This window comes from Archocentrus centrarchus, chromosome 13 (assembly GCF_007364275.1).
Source record: "Archocentrus centrarchus isolate MPI-CPG fArcCen1 chromosome 13, fArcCen1, whole genome shotgun sequence".
Lineage (NCBI taxonomy): Eukaryota > Metazoa > Chordata > Actinopteri > Cichliformes > Cichlidae > Archocentrus > Archocentrus centrarchus.
In genome coordinates, this window is record NC_044358.1 from 33,952,580 (window position 1) to 33,970,483 (window position 17,904).

A 17,904-nucleotide genomic window follows, 5' to 3' on the forward strand; every position below is an offset into this window, starting at 1 on the left:
ACCCGATCCAGCCATAGCCATGAGCTTGATCAAAAAGGAAAGTTATAAGCCTAATCTTAAAAATAAACAGGGTGTCTGTCTCCTGAATCCAAACTGAGGGCTGGTTCCACAGAAGCGGTGCCTGAAAGCTGTAGGTTCTGCCTCCCCAAAATGACCTCACAATCACACTGTTTTTATTACAGTGTGGTGTTGACAGTTTTCAACAGTTACTTTTTTCATATTTATGCTGTTATTGACTTTTTTCTCTATAAAAGCCTGTAGCTGTAAAATGCAAACTCTCTAACAGCAGTCTAATTTTCAGACTGTGGTGCAGGATGAACTCCAGCTGGCCTCCCTGGGGTCCTAGCCATGGCAGGTCTCTTTCAGGTTGTGAGCTCTTGCTACTTCAGCAGATAGTCAATCCTGCTCACTGTGTGACCAGGCGAGTCGTCCACCGTCACCACCCTTCAGTAACTGTTGTCTCATCCTGTATTAATCCCCTATCTGCTGGTTCTCCCCCCTGCAGGGCCACCAGTCCTGGAGACTGGGCAGTGTATGCAGGGATGGTGGATCCATTAGACACCGATTAACCCTGATTACTCTGAATCACAGTGCTAGCCACTGTGTCACTGTGCTGCCTATTTGATATTGTATTTTATTTAAATTTTAAATTCCAGAGACAGACAGAGAAAGACTCAGGAAACCCAGGTTGCTCGCAGCCCTCCAAAAGCACTGAAGATCTGAGACCACACATTTCGATGATAACCGTGTGCCCAACCCTGAAGAAGGAGGAGGGAGGTCCCAGCTGGAGTTCCCATGGCCAATGGGCAAGAGCCCCAGAGAACCAGAGACAACGGGCAGCCGACACCAGAGGTCAGCCATCTCAGCACGAGCCGAGGATGGGGCCCCAAGGCCCCGGGCACCTGAGAACCACCCGGCTGGTACATATTGACATGATAGCTTCACACAGGTGCTCCAGATTTGCTCCATCACATCTCAAATATGTGCTCGGTTTGAACTTCAGCAGGCTGTCATGTTTACATGTCTAAATGCATTGAGTTGCAGCCATGTGATTGGCTGATCAGATATTTGCATTAAGAAGGTGTACCTAACAAAGCATATTTAACTCCTTTATTTTGTTTTATTGTGTTCTGTTTAACTGAGCCATTTTCTTTATAGTAGTTTTTATCTTATTAAGATATTTGTTGTGTCCATTATTATATTGTGCTATATATTATATTGTATATTATGCTGTATATATTATTAATATCTAAAGCTATTTTGTTATAGGTTGTGATTAAACTTTAGCTGTGTAAAAGGAATTTTGGGGTTGTATACTGTATACAACCACAGGCTTACTACACAAATCTAATGAATGAACAACCCCGACAGGCACACTCAGCAAAGTTAATCCCATGTTAACAGATTTTAATCAGTTGTCCTTTTTTTTTCAGTTTCCGGAACACAGAGATTAATCTCAACCCAAAGTCTTAAAAACCAGGCATTGTTAGGCAGTCAGAATAAAATATACCCCTTATATCTGCTCGTCAGGAGAAGACGTTCTTGAAAAAAGTGCATCCACGAAGGGTATAAATCCTTTTTGTTGAAAGGTTTTGGAGAATTGTTGATTCACCACTGTGGACTGCACCTCAGTGGTTGTATTTTTGGACTTTTATTTTAGAAAGTATTATATTTAGCTAACTAGCAAGCTGCATCTGAGTGTATAAGCCTTATTCTGTGGAAATCAGCTGTGCACACAGAGGTGGTGTGTGTGTGTGTGTGTGTAGAGAGAGAGCCTGTAAGAGCCCACACATTGGCACCGTTGTTAGCAGCATGAGTTTGTCCTGTGTTTAACTTACAACAGCAGAGATATTTACTCCTTGGCAGGCTCCAGGAATATTGGACCTGTGTGCCTCCCAAATGTTGTTCTGAAAGTCCCTGCTCATCAGAAGTGCTGGATAACACAATTTGGTCACAGAGAAAATGGTGAGATAGCTGTGGTTAAACGCATCACTGCATCAGTATCGGTTTTCATTGCTGCCTGCTACCACAGGATGGCACCACAGTCCTGTACTCACTATCTTCAACCCTGTTACTGATTAACATGTTACAGTATATAATGTCTACTGTGATTGGATGTAACAGCATATTAGCATTGCTTCAAACAGATATAAGCTTAAAGGAGAGTGTGTGAGTGGTACTTAATTTTTTTTTTTGACAGACCCTGGCTCTCCATACCTGATGGAGGCTCAGGTTTCTCTGCAGAGTGCAAAAGTGCAACAGCTTACAAGAGCAGGATATCACAGGATACGGTTTGTGTCAGAGAGGCAGAAGCAGGAGCCAGTATGTGCCATGTAAGATAAATCTTGCCATGAAAAAAAAAAAATGAAAGAAAAAAAGAGGAAGTTGAATTACTGATGCTTTATTAAATTGGCTACAGCGTGACTGCCCTCTGGGTTATCATGCTTCAGTTTTAGTGGGAAAAGCATTCTGCGAATGCAGACTCAGAACAATGCACTTCAATAGTGTTCACTGTTCTTCCAGCCCAGCGCATAAAAACAGTTTTTGTTCTTCAAAGAATTCAAACCATTTTCATGCTCTTATGTAACTGCCTTTGCAGCACACTTGAACAAGTCCTGCACTATGTTCTGTGCATGGCAACAGCTTTAAATAAACAGTTCTTTTTTTGTGACTTGTAACAAACCGTTTACACAGTTAACAGTGGATGCAAAGCTAGAGCCCAGATGAGTCAGCTGACTGAGATATCCTCTTTTATTTGAATGATTTAGTGCTTCTCACTGACTTCAGAAATTTATGAAAGACCTCAAACTGTCCTCAAAAGATCTTATATAGCATCTCAAAGTCACTCTAAGTCAGTGCTCCCTTTCTTTGTCCTGATCTCTGTCTCAGGCTGTCAGTGGCGGCCCTATGGTGTCCCTGATGGATGGAGTTTGGTGGCTCATGGGTGACAGGGGAGCGCTGCACTGGGCAGGATGCACCGGGAGTTTACGGCAACATGATATACTTCCTGGGCTGGATCTATTGTCAGATGAAGGTTTATTCGTTCTGACATTTGTAACAGTGCATGAATACTCAGACAAGAACTATATGTACATTTGATTTAATCTCCTCAGAGGACCAGCTGTTATAAGGTGGTTTACCCAACCGGTGCTCTAAATAGTACAGCTTGACCTGGAGGCTGGATGTAATAATACATACAGTATGACTGAATCACAGTGGGGCTTGATTCATGTTAGGATTTTAATATGAGTGTTATGTGTGATTAATCGTATTTGTTCAAGTGTTTAATAAGTCAAAAGGCTAATCCAAGCTGTGACATTATCTTTAACTGTCTTTAGCCTTCTCTGCCTTTATCGTCCTTGCAGAATTACAGTTTTTTCCTTGTAAAGGAGGATTAAAAATTAAAATATAGTACTGTGCAAAAGTCTTAATCCACCCCATGCTTCTTTTTTATTTTGCTTCCAAGGAGCCAGACTTTGTTGTACTTTTTTAAAGTGGTCTTAAGCAATAGTTCTTCAGGGTTTCTGAAGGTCTTTCAAAGTTTTTTTTTTGACATTGGCTGCTTTTGTACCTGACCATTTTCGGAGTAGTATTTTTTAGTTTGTTAAGCCACTTAACACTGACCTATGAATCATATAAGCATAAAAAAGGAACCTAACTGAAGAGATAAACCAGAGTTGTGCCCATTTTTGCACCAACAAGGTGATTTCCAAAGATCTATTAGCTAAATACCTCAGCACAGTGTGCAGTATGTAATTAAAAAACAAACAAGTAAACTGTACAAGTGGAGGACACAAGGAGAAGTGTCAGGCCTAAAAATCTAATCCATTCTTAAGGAAGGGAAACAGGGAGGAAAGGCTGAGGTATGCCACATTACACAAGAAATGGAAAAGAAATCAGTGGCAACAGGTCTTGCGGTGATGAATCCAAATTGGAAATTTCTGGTTTAAATGGGAGGGAAAGCAGTACAACAATGAGGGTCTACTGCAATCTGTAAAACACGGTGGAGGCTCTGTCATGGGTTGGCGCTGCATTTTAGCCAGTGGCGTTGGGATATCTTGTCAAAATTGATGGAATTATGAACCCAGAAAAGTGTGGTCAGATTTTGAGCCACCATGCTGTACAATCTGGAAAGCATCTGATTGGCTTCAGCATGACAATGATTTAAATCCACCTTTCTGTGTGGAGTTTGCATGTTCTCCCCGTGTCGGTGAGGGTTCTCTCCGGGTACTCCGGTGTCCTCCCACAGTCCAAAGACATGCACTTAGTGGGGTTAGGTTAACTGGTGATTCTAAATTGCCCATAGGTGTGAATGTGAATGGTTCTCTGTCTTCCCATTTTAGCCCTGCGACAGGCTGGCAACCTGTACAGGGTGTACCCTGAAAAGGATAAGGATGGATGGATGGATGGACAATGATCCTAATACCCAGCCCCCCAAAGGGAGCAGGGCAAACTTGGAAGGAAGTTTGTTTGCAATTTTGTATTTCCAAGTAATTAGTGTCATAATTAAATGGCTGTAATAAATCAGCTGAATGGCTGAGCTTTAATTCCAGAATATAGTGAATGCTCTCTAATGCCACTTTCAGCTCCTAATCTTTATTCCATCTAGGTAACTGCTAATGTGCAGCATATGAATTCCAGGAATCTGGTTTTGTTCAGTTTGACGGTGTCAGATGTGACACTATAGCTATCAAAATTACCTCCACAGCTTAACACCATGAAACCAAATGATGTAACACAAAATGAACTCATACAGTGACAACTAAAAGTTATTCTAGGCAATCATGTGTATCAGTTTAAGTTTCATCTGGAAGCAGTATTAAGCTTTACTGTCTGTTGGACCAGCAGCTCACAACATTTGCGTCATGAGGTGAGCTGTGCACTTTGAGGAAGCCAGTGCATTTGAGTCCGATGAAATAGCGTTTTAAAATACCACAATGACACTGCTTCTTAATGTAAAAAAAGACAAAGGTTGTAATTAGTCACAGTTACTTGAAAAAGCACACCCTCCTCCAATCACTATCAATAAACAATTATCTAGTCTTGCAGGTGTTAAAATTAGGTAAGCGGTCATACTAAATATTGCAAAATACAAAGAAATGAGGGTCACTCTTTAAATAATTTCATACTTTTTAAGGGCTAAAATTAAGTTGCCAAATCCTGTGTAATTTTATTTTGTTGAATCACATTTTTCCTGCTTGTTTTCCCAAAGGGAAAAAAAATACTCCATCCATCCACCCATTCGCTTCTGCTCATCCTGTTCAGAGTCGGGGGTGGGGGTGGGGTGGTGGGGGTGTTAAAGCCCTGATTTGTAACAAGTTCTTTTATTTACAACCCAAATACAATTATGGCACAGAAAAAAAATACAGTCATAAATAAGCGAGCAGTTTAAGATTCAAGTGTACCTTCAATTCAACAATTTCACAAATGAGTGCAGCTTGGGTCAGATTACAGAAGGCTCATATTTTTTTGTCAAAATGAACAAATCTGAGGGTGAGTGAACTGCAGAGGAGCGTCTCCCGTGGACTTTATGTCACTAATGTGAAGAGACTGCAAAATGACATTCAACAAGTCGATTTTTTAAATTATTGCTAACAGGAACGTCTGATTTGCTAGAAAGTTAACTGAAGCCCACAGGTGACTTTTAATTTTAATTATATAAAATGTGCAGTATGAATACCCTTTGAAATGTAGTCTAAGGAAGCAAAGATTTGGAATAATAATAATAATAACAGTAATAATAAAAATACAATCATATTCAAAGAGACTTAAATATAAAGCTGAGTGGATACAGAATTGGTAAAACTACATTAATACAATAAATTGCATTACAGATGGAGAGATAATGATCTGTTGCTTTATAACACTTTGATTAACTTTAGAAACAAAGTGCAACTCAGCAGAATGAGTCCCAAACTGCTGATCCTGTTCTAGTAGAGATCTGAGACCAAAAAGGCACTACAGGCACTGTAAACACGTGTGCATCTTTTCATATTCATATTTAACAGTGAGCAGCTTTTCCCCCTCAACTTTAATATCTGCAGTTTATAATTTTATTCCACAGATGAGTGGAAAACATCAAAATAGAGGAAGGCTCTACAAACATCATATTGTTGGCGTTAGATTAAAAAAAAACAAAAAACTTCAGGTTTCAGATTCTCAGCTGCAAAGGCACGTTTGATCAGGTTTATGAGGCTTAGAAACCTAGAAAACACTGTCTGCACGGAGAGGATGCCAGTGTACCATTTATTATCCTTCCTTCTGGATGTCCTGTAATTGTCTGCACCACTGAACTGTTCTTCTAATATTTATTGCTGCTGGGATGTTTCATGTGTTTCAGGAGTTATTTTGTAATTATTAATAGTTTTGTTCATCTTCTAGCGAAGCCCTACATTTCTCAGAATATCTTCTGCAGCTATGAGGAGAACGAGCCTGGATCTGATGTGAGTGCCTCCATCGATGCTGTGTTGATGGATTTAGGCAACAGAAGTATAACATTAGCAAATTATCAGTGACAATAAGAGGGAGGAACAACCAAACAACACACATTCATGACCAACACCTGTTTTAAGAATTGTTTTGGGGATGGATTTTTCCCTTTAAGAGGCAGTCGATCAGTCTGTGCGTCTGTCTCTGTGGGCCAAGCTGATGAGTACAGTCTAAAAGTCAGTCAGACTTTAAGCTAAGCGTCATTGGTCGGGGCAGGTTGCCCCGGTGCAGCCCCTTGTGGACGCGCTCTGCTCGCTGTCCGACTGTCCGTTCGCCCGCCTTTTCCCTCTCAGTCATTTGATGCGGTGTCGGACCAGCGAGGACTCGTCCGTGATCTCGCCGGACCGGTTTCTCCGCCTGCAGGGCAGGATCAGCATGAGCAGCAGGATGACGAGGACTGCCGCACAGACTGCCATCAAGGCGTAAGATATCATCCACACAAAAGTCTCCTTCAGTGGGCCGCCAGAGCAGTTGGCCGCCACGTCTGCTGCAGAGAAGGGTCCCTCGATCTCTGACAGAGCCACCCCGCTGCTCACTGCAGCGACATATGACAGAGGCATAGTTTAGACTTCAGCTTTGACTGGCTCTGTCACTTGTGATCTCAACAACAGGTCACACATTAAAGTAACTCATATCTCATAAAACCAAAACAAGCAGCATTAAATTGGTATTATTTGCTCATTTAAAAACATAAGTGCCAAATAAAAAGAGCAAACCTGTGTGCCTATGCATGAGAAAAGCTGGAAAGACAGGTGAAGAGAGCTTTTCCTGAACTGAGACCTAGCTGATGCTTTGACGACAGTGAACGAACACTTTTAACACAAACAGTTAACGGCTTCTTACAACAACTGCTGATTTTAGAGTATTTATTTTACTCAAGCGCTTCTCATCCACAGCTAAATTTATCTGGATTTTACCAGCCAGCTTAGAAATTAAAGCTGCCACAAGTCTCCAACCTTAACCTTCAGCTTACTAAAGTGTTTGCTTAACACGCAACAAAAGTAAACTTTGTACTTTAGTATTAGGGAGGGAGGCCTGGCTGAGGTTCATATTTACACAGAACTATGAGGAAGTATCACTTAAGGCTTAAATTTTGATGTTTAGGGCATGGTGAACAGGATATCGTGTTACACTTTTAGTCAGTGAGCCTAAAAGTGGCTGACTTTAGGACTTTGCTTAACAATAAATTATTAATTAATCACCATCAGGCTGTGTGGATGTCCAACCAGTAACTATCCTTCCTGTTTAAAATAAGATATTGTATAAAAATTGTATCATTGTCAACATTAACTGCCATTTGCTGACATATGGTTTACTCTCTGCTCTAAACAACCAAGACTTCTGCCATACTTTCTCATAAAATGTGTTACACAATCAGACACCTGCACCTTTTTTACAGTTTTATTGCTAATTTATACAGCTAGATTCACAGGCATGTAACTGTTAGGGAGCAGTAACTGACACATGCATGAACTCTTACCTGCACAGTTGCTGAGTGCGAAGCCCAGTCTCCGCTGAGCGCGGTCAAACACTACGTAGAAGCCTTCCATAACAGTAGCGCCGATCACGAGGCCGTTTGTTGATGATGACACTCCGAAACGGAAGCAGTCCAGAGTGCCGTCCACATCTGTGACTGGCTGGATGTAAAGCTGTGAGAAGACAAGGAATGGGGACAGATGAGTTTATCTTTGGTTGATGGAAGATCTGGAGAAGGGTAGATATATCACCCCCCCCAATTATATGTGCCTGGCACCTGAGGCAGAATGGTGATGCGAAAAGACTGGCTGGTGTTTGTGGCCCTCAGGTAGATGGACAGCTTAGGGAAAAACCTCCAGGGGTTCTCTCCCTTCATCCAGCATGCTAGCTTGGTGCCATCCCAGAATCCTGAAGAAAACTCCTGGATCTGAATCCAAAACAAAGAGGCGGAAAGGAAAAGAAAATAAGACAGCAACAGTAAAATTGACACAGACAGTAGAAAAGAGACAGCAATGAACAAAAAGGATAAAGACAGAAAAAGAAGGTCAACATAGCACCAAAACAAGTTTTGATGTTCTCCTTTCATTTTCCTCCTTTGTATTCATCTGTAAGGATGTGGGTTGCTTAATTTAAAATGTTGCCTCCAAGTTCAAATTAACCTTGAGAGCTGTTTGTGTGCTGTTCCAAAAGGTGAGAAATGTGCAAAGCTGAATGGTAAATAAACAAAAGCGTGGAGCACATAGACATATATTTTTTATAGCAGAGAAAAAAAAATAAAAACCCAGATCCTTCCACTTAAAGCTACTACGTCCTTGAACAGTGAGTGTGTGCTATTCTCCCCTGCATATCTTTGCTCTGACAACATGTTTCATCATTGTCTGTGGAGCGGAGGCAGCATACCCAGAGAGCTGCGTGTGATGGCTTCTACCAATGCATTGAAGACGTTGACAGGAAGTCGCAGCAGCGTCGTCCACTGTCAACTATAGCTTTATCCATGTTATACTGAAAGAAAGAGATAAAGAGTGAAGTGCGGTTGGGTGTGTTCTCAGTTCAACAGGCTCCTATGGAAGACCTTGAGCAAACAAAAGAATATAAAATGAGGAAGTTCTTTCACAAGCAGACAACCCAGATTACACCACTCTGTAGCACTGCTACTCAGCTTCTCTTACATTTCAGTGTTTTAACCTTGACATAGCCAGTTACTCAAGTAAAGCTACAGTTTACTGATCTATCTGGCATAGTGTAGTGTGGTATGATGATGAGAGAAGCAATACAGACTGTGATGTTTTACCCTCTCTGCAGTCCAGATTCAGATTCTGGTCTCCCAACCTCCAGCTTCAAACCTCCACTTGGTAGTACCACTCTTCTACTATAGGGGTGTACCACACTGAGCCTCGAAACAGAGTTGGTTCAGCCCCACCCATTATCTAAGAAAAAAAAAAGAGCAAAACCAAGATTACTGCCTTGCATTTATTTATGTCTCCATGAATCAGTAAAGCTGCAGTTTACATCCGTATCAGTTTAGCCTCAACACTTCAGTATCTAACCAAACTTAAAATCAGAGCGTGATCGATTTCGTATTTTTAAGACAAATATGATCGATATTTGGTGATCTAAAATCCGATATTCTGATATATCTGCCAATATTTTTTCTTTCAAACAGATAAAACAGATTTCTCTAACATCCGTTATGTGTAGTTATTTATGTTCTCATATACATGCTACCCAACTTGTGTTTGTCGCGTTCCAAATGTGTTGCTAACATGAGAGTTGCACAGTGCCCTCTGGTGGACAAACTATGCAAGATCAACACTCATAATATGATTGAAGGGCGTTTCATTGATCAACCATTATAAATGCAGATACTGGCAGATTGATAAATACCTATTATCGGACAATAGATCGGTCACGCTGTACTTAAAATGTGGTCACACTCTCCTCTTCTCTCCGGAGGTATGCTGATCAATAATGGCCAGAAGTGTTTTTTGATATATAATGTCATTGCGTCATCATTTCATCCAACTTGTGTGAAAATCTCTCATTATTAGCATATGAATTCTTACTTTATAGCCTAAAATATGTTTAGTGGCCATTTGGGCAATAGCTGTCGCCAATGTGAAGGAATAAAAACACACAGCCCTCACCAGGTCACACGGAATATCCAACATGAACACACTCTAGCAAATGTTTATCCCTGTGCCCACACTCTGACAGACCACAGTCAATAAACACACATACACACACAAGCACCCCGCCATCTTATCCATCTGTCTGCATCCGTGGGTCACATGATGGAGATGCAGTGAGCGAGGCACCAAGGTCGTAAATATTACAGCGACAGACGTGCTCTCAGCAGGATGCTATCTTAGCTTAATTAGCTCCACTCAAACTAGAAAGGCCTTCCAATGTGGAAACACACTGACATGAAGGATATCAGCTATTACATTTATAAAAGGTACTGGTCTACACACAAACTAACACAAAAATACTGAATCTGAGACAGAGATCATTAATGATATGAAGACTGTTTAGGGAATGTTTAGAACCAATGTTTTCATTTAATCAAACTCCTCCCTGGGCTGTTCCTTATGACTACTCACAAGACTACCACCCAAAGGGTCTGCTGTGCTGCTGGCTGACAGTCCAGCACCACACATCTGGAGGGAAAAGATGTCAGGAATCCTCAGCTGTTGCACCACAGAGTTGAAGAAGGGCTCCACAGATGAGTCAGGCTGATGGAGAGACATCAGATGCTGTTAACTCATGTCGATTGATTTAAACTTTAAGCTTTTATGTTGCATTTTATGCTTTTGTTTGTGTAGCAACCCAGAATGCGGAGGCTGTACGTTTATTACTCTTCAACTCAATACAGAAAACCAATCACATAAAACACAAGACCTATGGAATGAAAATGCTACAGCAGTATATATCATCAGTTTGGACTGTGAGCACACAGTGGTATGAGTCAGTGCTCTGCTCCTTGACCAAATTACGTTCCATCCTGTTTTTCTCAATAGTGTCACCATGTCATGCATGACAAACAGCTGAAAGCAAAGTTCAACCTCAATACTCAGGAGACATCAACAGCACAAAGTGGTCAGTGTAAGCATATCGGCTCCTCGATCACTGACATTTGATCCCAAAGGTTGCTGCAGGTCAGTGCAGAATGAAGGAATATTGTGCTGTTTGCAATGACGTCATTCAAGCGCCACTAACATGAGATTAACAAATTAAAAAAAAAAAAAAAGCTGACACTGGGTAAAAGCACCTTGATTTAGTTCTTCTGTCACACTTTACAAATACTGTACACAACATGTTCCTCTGAAAAAGGAAGAGCAGGTCATTTACTAATTGGAAGGTTGGTGGTTCGATCCCTAGCTGCCCAGTCTGCATGCCGAAGTATCCTTCTGAACTTGATGCATTCATTGGTGTGTGAATGTTGGATAGAAAGCACTTACGCATAGAAAAAAAAGTGCCTGTGTGAAAAGGAGAATAAGACATGTATAAAGCATTTTGAGTGCTCGAGTAGAAACGTGCTATATAAGACCTAGTCCATTTACCATTCTTCTACTCTCATCCTTATATATGTGTGTAATGCTATATACATGGAAAACAGTACTTTAGTTAGGCAGCTCACTTTTGCAATGATCCATTTACTACAGAATCAGAATAGAGTTAGAGTTTGGTGTCTGGGCTCCAAAATTGTGACATAATGGAAATAAGATACACCTAGAGTGTTCGGTCTATGAAGTGAGGAGTGGGAGGCTTATAACTGAGGTGTGAATGTGTCTCTGCAATAAACTGGCAACCTGTCCAGGGTGTTCAAGTAAAATAAGTAATATTTATGACGACATGTGTGAATATGCAGAAATGCTTTGTCCTTTGAGTGTCTTCTTTGTTTTTAAGAGTGTAAAACAGCTTTTTGATAGTAAATATCACAGTGGGCTACTCACAGAAATCATTGACTTTTCTTAATAACTTTAACCAAAGTTGTAAAAGAGTCTCTTCCTCACCCGTGCCAGCACAGGATAGGCCAGTCCCAGGATGCCCTGCCAGTTGATCCCAGGGAGGAAGAAGCCATCAGAAGACAGGATGGCAGCAATGTTGATTGTGATGGTCCCGTTTGGGCCTTTGGGAATGGAGACGCGGTCGATTCCCAGTTCACCTTCCCAGTTGCCTTGGGTGTACTTTACAGCTACAGTACGACTGCTTGAACGGTAGGTACTGGAACTAAATGCAGGAGAAAAAAATCCAAAACGTATGAACTGTTACAAAGCTTAAGGCAAGTAGACAGACACAGACATGTTTAATACCATGAGTATTAAACATACTAGGCTAATCCATTATTTATATTAAAACTCTAAATGCAAATACTAAATTATACTATAATCATGATAAAATGCAGGCAAGCAGATAAATTATAACTAAATTAAAACAATTTGTTTAAGATCTTAGGTTTTGAATTATACAGTGCTCTGGCCACTCACAGTGCAGTGTTGAAGTAGTGAGTAATAAATGGGTGTGGAGCTGCGGCCACGGCAAAGTTACTGCTGCCTGTATCCACCAGGATGTTCAGCTGGAAAACAAAAGGCGCAATCTGCTTTAACAACCACTCCGGCTGTCTGTTACCCACCCTAACTTACACAGCTCCTGAATCACATGGTGAAATTAAAAAAAAAAGAAAAGAAAGAATGACAGCCAAGCACAGAGGGTTGCATTCAGAAGACTTTAAGCTTTAAAAAGACATTAATGTTTGTTTGCAAATATGAAGAGAGGAACAGAAAGATAGATAGAAATTTCCTCACAGCATGAAAACACAAAAGGTAAATTATACAAGAGTTCTCCAAAAACGATGAAAGGGAAATGGGCCAAAAATTGCAAAACATAAAGAAGGTTTTATCTCTTTTAGAGGTACTTCATGCCCATCTGAAAGATCCAGACTGGATCACAAATTGACATTTTGTTTGGAAGAAGAAAGAACTGCTTGGTTTAAGCTACAAGTATTTACACATTTTTAATGCCGTCAGTAAACATTATTTTAGCAACAGATACAAGAGGAAACGATATAGATGGTGTAGCACTACTTTTGTCAAATTCCAGTACTGGACAAACTGATGTCTTTGTCATTAACTGTGCACCTCTGACAGAAGTGTTCTCTTAATGTGTGATCTCCGAGTCAAACACGACAGCCTCAAGCTCTTACATGACTGTGTGACCTAATCAGTCATTTGGTATGTGTCATGTGAACAGTGGGGACGAGTTAACAGTACTTGAGATAATGTTGTCTTCCAGGCATCAAGTCAATGAGCAGGAACTAATTAAACAGCAGACTTCTGTCACCTCCACGTCCGAGCCGTGGCCATGTTAACGCTCGTTGGAAAGCATTCCTCACCACGGCGGGGGTCGTAAACCTAATGCTCCAAAACCACCTGATGAATCAGCCACAAAGACTTCTATACAGCGGCTTTTCTTTTTAAAATGTATCAATCTATGAATCAATCTATGAAAACAGAGTTGCTCATTAAATGTGCTCAAATGTAAATAGCAACTGCAACAATTGATCCACTGTTGCTCCTTTGTGTTTGCCTTTACCTTAAGATACACCTGAACAGCAGGAAATTGTTTATTTAAAATGTAAAACCTTTGGTTGTTAAGCCCTTTGGGCCATTACACATAAACGCTTGTTAAACATTACACTACACTATTTGCTTATAAGCACAAACATTCTTCATTTCCTTGTAGAGGACATTCCACCGGCATGCTCAGGTCCATTTGGTCTTTATGAAACAGTTCTGTAATTATCAACCACATGTTATTGACTGGCTCAGTCAGCCATGAGAAACCCCTGTTGAGCCAGGCTTATCAGTTCCTCCTCATTGCGCTGGCTCTTGTCCCACCACTGTCACTGTGCTATGTAAAACCCCTCTGCCACCTTGCAGATGGCAGCAGGCCACTCACAAGGCCTGAACCAGTCAAAAGGCCCGACTGGAAAATACTGATTTCATGGTGAAGAAGAATAGTGAGAAGGGAAAGCAAGGGCGCTTCCTTATCCCCACATCACCTATCTTTTACTAGTGACACTATCCTCCCTTAGCTGAGCTTCTGAGCTTCAGGCAAATCTCTTCCCCTGCTGTGGCAGTCTGCAGTTGAGCATTCACTGTCTAATTGGTGGTGGCTCCATAGCGGCAACGTGCATCTGCTACCTGTTTGTACCAATTAGCAGATGTGAGGCTCTCCAGCCAACACTCAGCCTGTGTGTGCCACATGCTAACAGATGCCGCAATTAGTGGCTGATTTGAATAGTGGCTCATTGAACACCGTGGCCCTGTAATCACATCATCATTTAGTTAATAATATCGAGAGTATAACTCAGTAGTACTGAGTTACAGGACATTTTGCCACTGCATAAACAATGTGAACCAAAGCAGATGGCTCTCGGCCGGCAAGGTTTCACTGTAATTACTGACAGGACAGGAACATGAGGGTCAGAAGATCAAGCGGTGGTGTTTCCTCTACCTATACTGCAAATTACAAACAAAGCATTACCAAACAATTAAACAATCTAAGCCTACACTTTTGCACAGCCATAGAATCAACATCCTGGAAATTGTGCAAGAACAACTTTAAACACATACTCAAATAATAAAAAGGACACCAATAAGAACTGCTGTTCCACAACTGGCTACTTCAGACTCGCTCCAATTTTTCAGTGAGTTAAATTTTATCATTATTTTTTCTACAAATTAGCAAAAATTAGCAGGTATCTGCATCAATTTCAGCCCATACCGAGTATAAAACATGGACACAGCACCACCATGATGTCATCCATTGTTTTTGTGCTTCACATTTTGGAACATCAACATTATGATACTAGCCACTACTGTGTTAGCGCTTTGGAGCCAGAGTTGAACATTTTAACATGGGAGTCTATAACAGGGGTGTCCAAACTTGCGGCCCGCGGGCCGCTTCTGGCCCTGCCCACTTCCGGTATGTGAATTGATGTCAAAAATAACATACAATTTGGCCCTTAACCCTCTTAATTGGAGGGTTGATTGAGTTGATGAGTTCATATAGCTATTATTAATGGCCCCTGAGTAAATGGTGCTCCCACCATACACTACAAATCCCACAATGCACTGCGACAAATGCCGGTCAAGACCTCGGTGATAACCCGTTCTTTTTCTAACTTCGTTCGGTGTTTCACTATGGGAATCGCCTTGGCGTGACCAACTACGGAAGCTCCAATGACACCACGTCTGTCTGCGACAGACCTGCCAAGCCGTGCTCAGGGCCCCCCTCCTACTATCACGGCTGACCAGCTCCTCCCTACTCATTCTCGCTTTCTTCCCGTGAGAAACTACATCGGGCTCCCTCAGCGCGTCCAGGCTGGCTTGGTTAGCTGTTTAACAGTTCTCAGGCGTCCCGTAGAGAGAGTACGTCGCCGAACGCAGTTCTCCAGTTTTCAGTCTGGATTGTGCTGAGTAAGTCCTTCGAAAGAAGTGTACTGGTAGTTATACACCCTGGACAGCGACCGCGTCGTGGCGAGCTGTCTTCAGCGGTCACCTGGTTTTAATTAGCAGGGTAGCCGTTGTGTGTGTGTGTGTAACTTGGGCTAACGCGTCACGGCGAGCTTTTCGGTGTCCGGCTAGCATTAGCTTGTTAGCGGGTCAGTACCGTGTTAGGTCTGGCTAGCATTAATTTGCTAACCGACCCTAAACAGTGTTAGGTTTCAGTTAGCATTAATTTGTTAGCTGGATCAACTGGTAGAGCTCAGCTAACGTGTCACGACGAGCTGACTCTCACGGCGACTAGCTCGGACTTAACCCCGTTGCTAGCGCTAGCTACAAACAGGCTAACGTGTCACGACGAGCCTTGTATAGCTCAGTCTCACCATCTTTCCGACCACGATGGCTACGGCTCCTACCCCCGCCAAAGGGTCAGAACCGAAGGCCAAAGAGGCTGCATCCCGCCCATGCCCCGCATCATGCGGTGCTTCCATTTCGGGCAGGGACTCTCATCCGATGTGCATAGCTTGCATGGGTGCTAAGCATGCTCAAACTTCTCTGGCGGACCCGCAAGGTTGCTCTCATTGCGCCTTGATGCCAGAGAAAATCCTGGAAAGGAGGTTGAGAGTAGCAGTGGCTAACAGCCAGGACCCCTGTCTGTCAGCCAACAATGCTACGATTGATATCCATCAGCCGACAGCCACAACGAGCTGGGCGGACATAATGGAGGAAGTGTCCCCGGTTATGCCCCAGTTGTTCGAGGGGCTCCTCGACCCAACTGAGGGTGAGCCGGCGGATGAGGATGCGGATGGCGATGCCAACTCCGACCTCCTCGGCCTAGAAGACATGGAGGAAGAGGAGGATGACTCCACCTTCCCTGCCCAGCAGTCCAGGCCCCCAGTGGGGCTGAAGCTGTACCCCCAGTGGACAGCAACTTGTATGATGTTTGCAAACGGGCTGCTGCCAAGCTGGGCATCACATGGCCAGCAGCCCAGGCGGCTGAAGGGGCAGAACGTGACCTGTATGATGGCAAGAGGCTCCCTCCAGCCTCACCACCTGCAAAGCAGCTTCTGCCAGCAGTGCCTGCTTGCATGAAAGAAATGAGTCGCTATTGGTCTAGCCCTTTTAAGAGCAAGCTTCCTACCCAGGGCTGCTCTAAGCTGGAGATGCAAGGAATGGGTGAGCTGGGCTGACCGGACCCCAGCAGTTGAGCCTTCAGTGGCTTATCACCTTCACCCTAACCGCAGGTCAGTTTCAGCTTCTTCTAATATTTCTCTGCCCAGTAAGATGGATCGCCTCACCGCATCCATCTATCAAAGGATGTACAAATATTCAGCACAGTCGGTGTGTTCCCTTAATGCGGTTACACTGCTGTCAGCTATCAGGCAGAGATTTTAGAGGACATGGGCCGTCAACTGGACTCGGGGTCTCCAAACCCGGCCCTCTGGGATGAGATCTGTGTGGTCAACGATCTCATCCTACGCTCCTCCAGGGGAGCAGTCCAGGGTTGTGGGCGTGTAATGGGTCTTGCAGTCTCAGGTGAGAGAGCTTTATGGCTAAACCTGTCAGGATTGGGAGACACTCAGAAGGCTGAAATCATGGATGCAGCCTATGACCCAGCCAAGGGTCTCTTTGGCCCAGCTTTGGAGAAAATGAGAGAGACAAGCACTCTCAGAAAGCAGGAGGGAGAAGCTTTCAATCTCTGCTTACCCAGAAAAGTGAACCCACAATCTCACCAGGTGCCTAGAGTAGGCTTCGCAGCAGCAGCTGCAGCCGTGAGGGGTAGGCAGAGTGGGGCTAAAGTTCAGAGGCAAGCGGCAAGACTGCAGCCTTCCCACCAGGTCAAGCAAGCAGAAAACCCAAGGCCTTGGGGCAAACACTCCTTTGCAGCAGCTGCTGCAAAGACCGAACGTCACACCCCGGGGAAGGGAAGAAGAAGCGTTCAGCCTAGCAAGCCTGCAACGTTGTGCATCACCTCTCTCTCCTCCCTCAAAGAGGAGGAAGGTGCTGGAAGAGGCAACCACACCTCCCAGGGTTCATGGTTCAGAGGCTCCTGGGGTTCCCAGTTCATCAGGAGCCCTCTCTCGGTTCCCACACCTAGTTCAGAGAGAGGAGATGTGGGGTCAAAGGTCGCAGTGTCACCATGCACTTCCCCGGTTTCATTATTCACTTCAAAGCATCTATCAGTGTCACCAAGCACTGCCCAAAGTTTTCAGACACTTCATTGTGTTTCGGGGGTTCAAAAAGAAATAAAGTGTGCATTCCTGCAACCAGGCAGTTTGCCAAGGGCAGAATGTCCCCCCAGTTTAAAGAAAATGAAAAAAATGAAAAAAAGTCACTGTCATGTCACTACGTTCCCTGCGGAGGGAGCTGGCGCTCTTCGCGAGGGGGACACCTCCATGCGGGGGCAGAGGTGACGTCACACGGTTCATGG

General features: G+C 43.2%; 1 protein-coding gene across 1 annotated transcript; it reads right to left on the bottom strand.

The window, feature by feature from the left end:
• Nucleotides 1-5,308: 5,308 nt before the first annotated feature.
• On the bottom strand, nt 5,309-15,964 carry LOC115790495 (beta-secretase 2-like). The gene is given in 10 exon segments (XM_030744296.1): nt 5,309-7,024; nt 7,970-8,138; nt 8,243-8,393; nt 8,868-8,934; nt 8,937-8,967; nt 9,240-9,392; nt 10,566-10,697; nt 11,979-12,195; nt 12,453-12,562; nt 15,857-15,964. Coding segments are annotated over 10 exon segments (1,380 nt in total). The 3' UTR covers nt 5,309-6,782.
• Nucleotides 15,965-17,904: the final 1,940 nt, after the last annotated feature.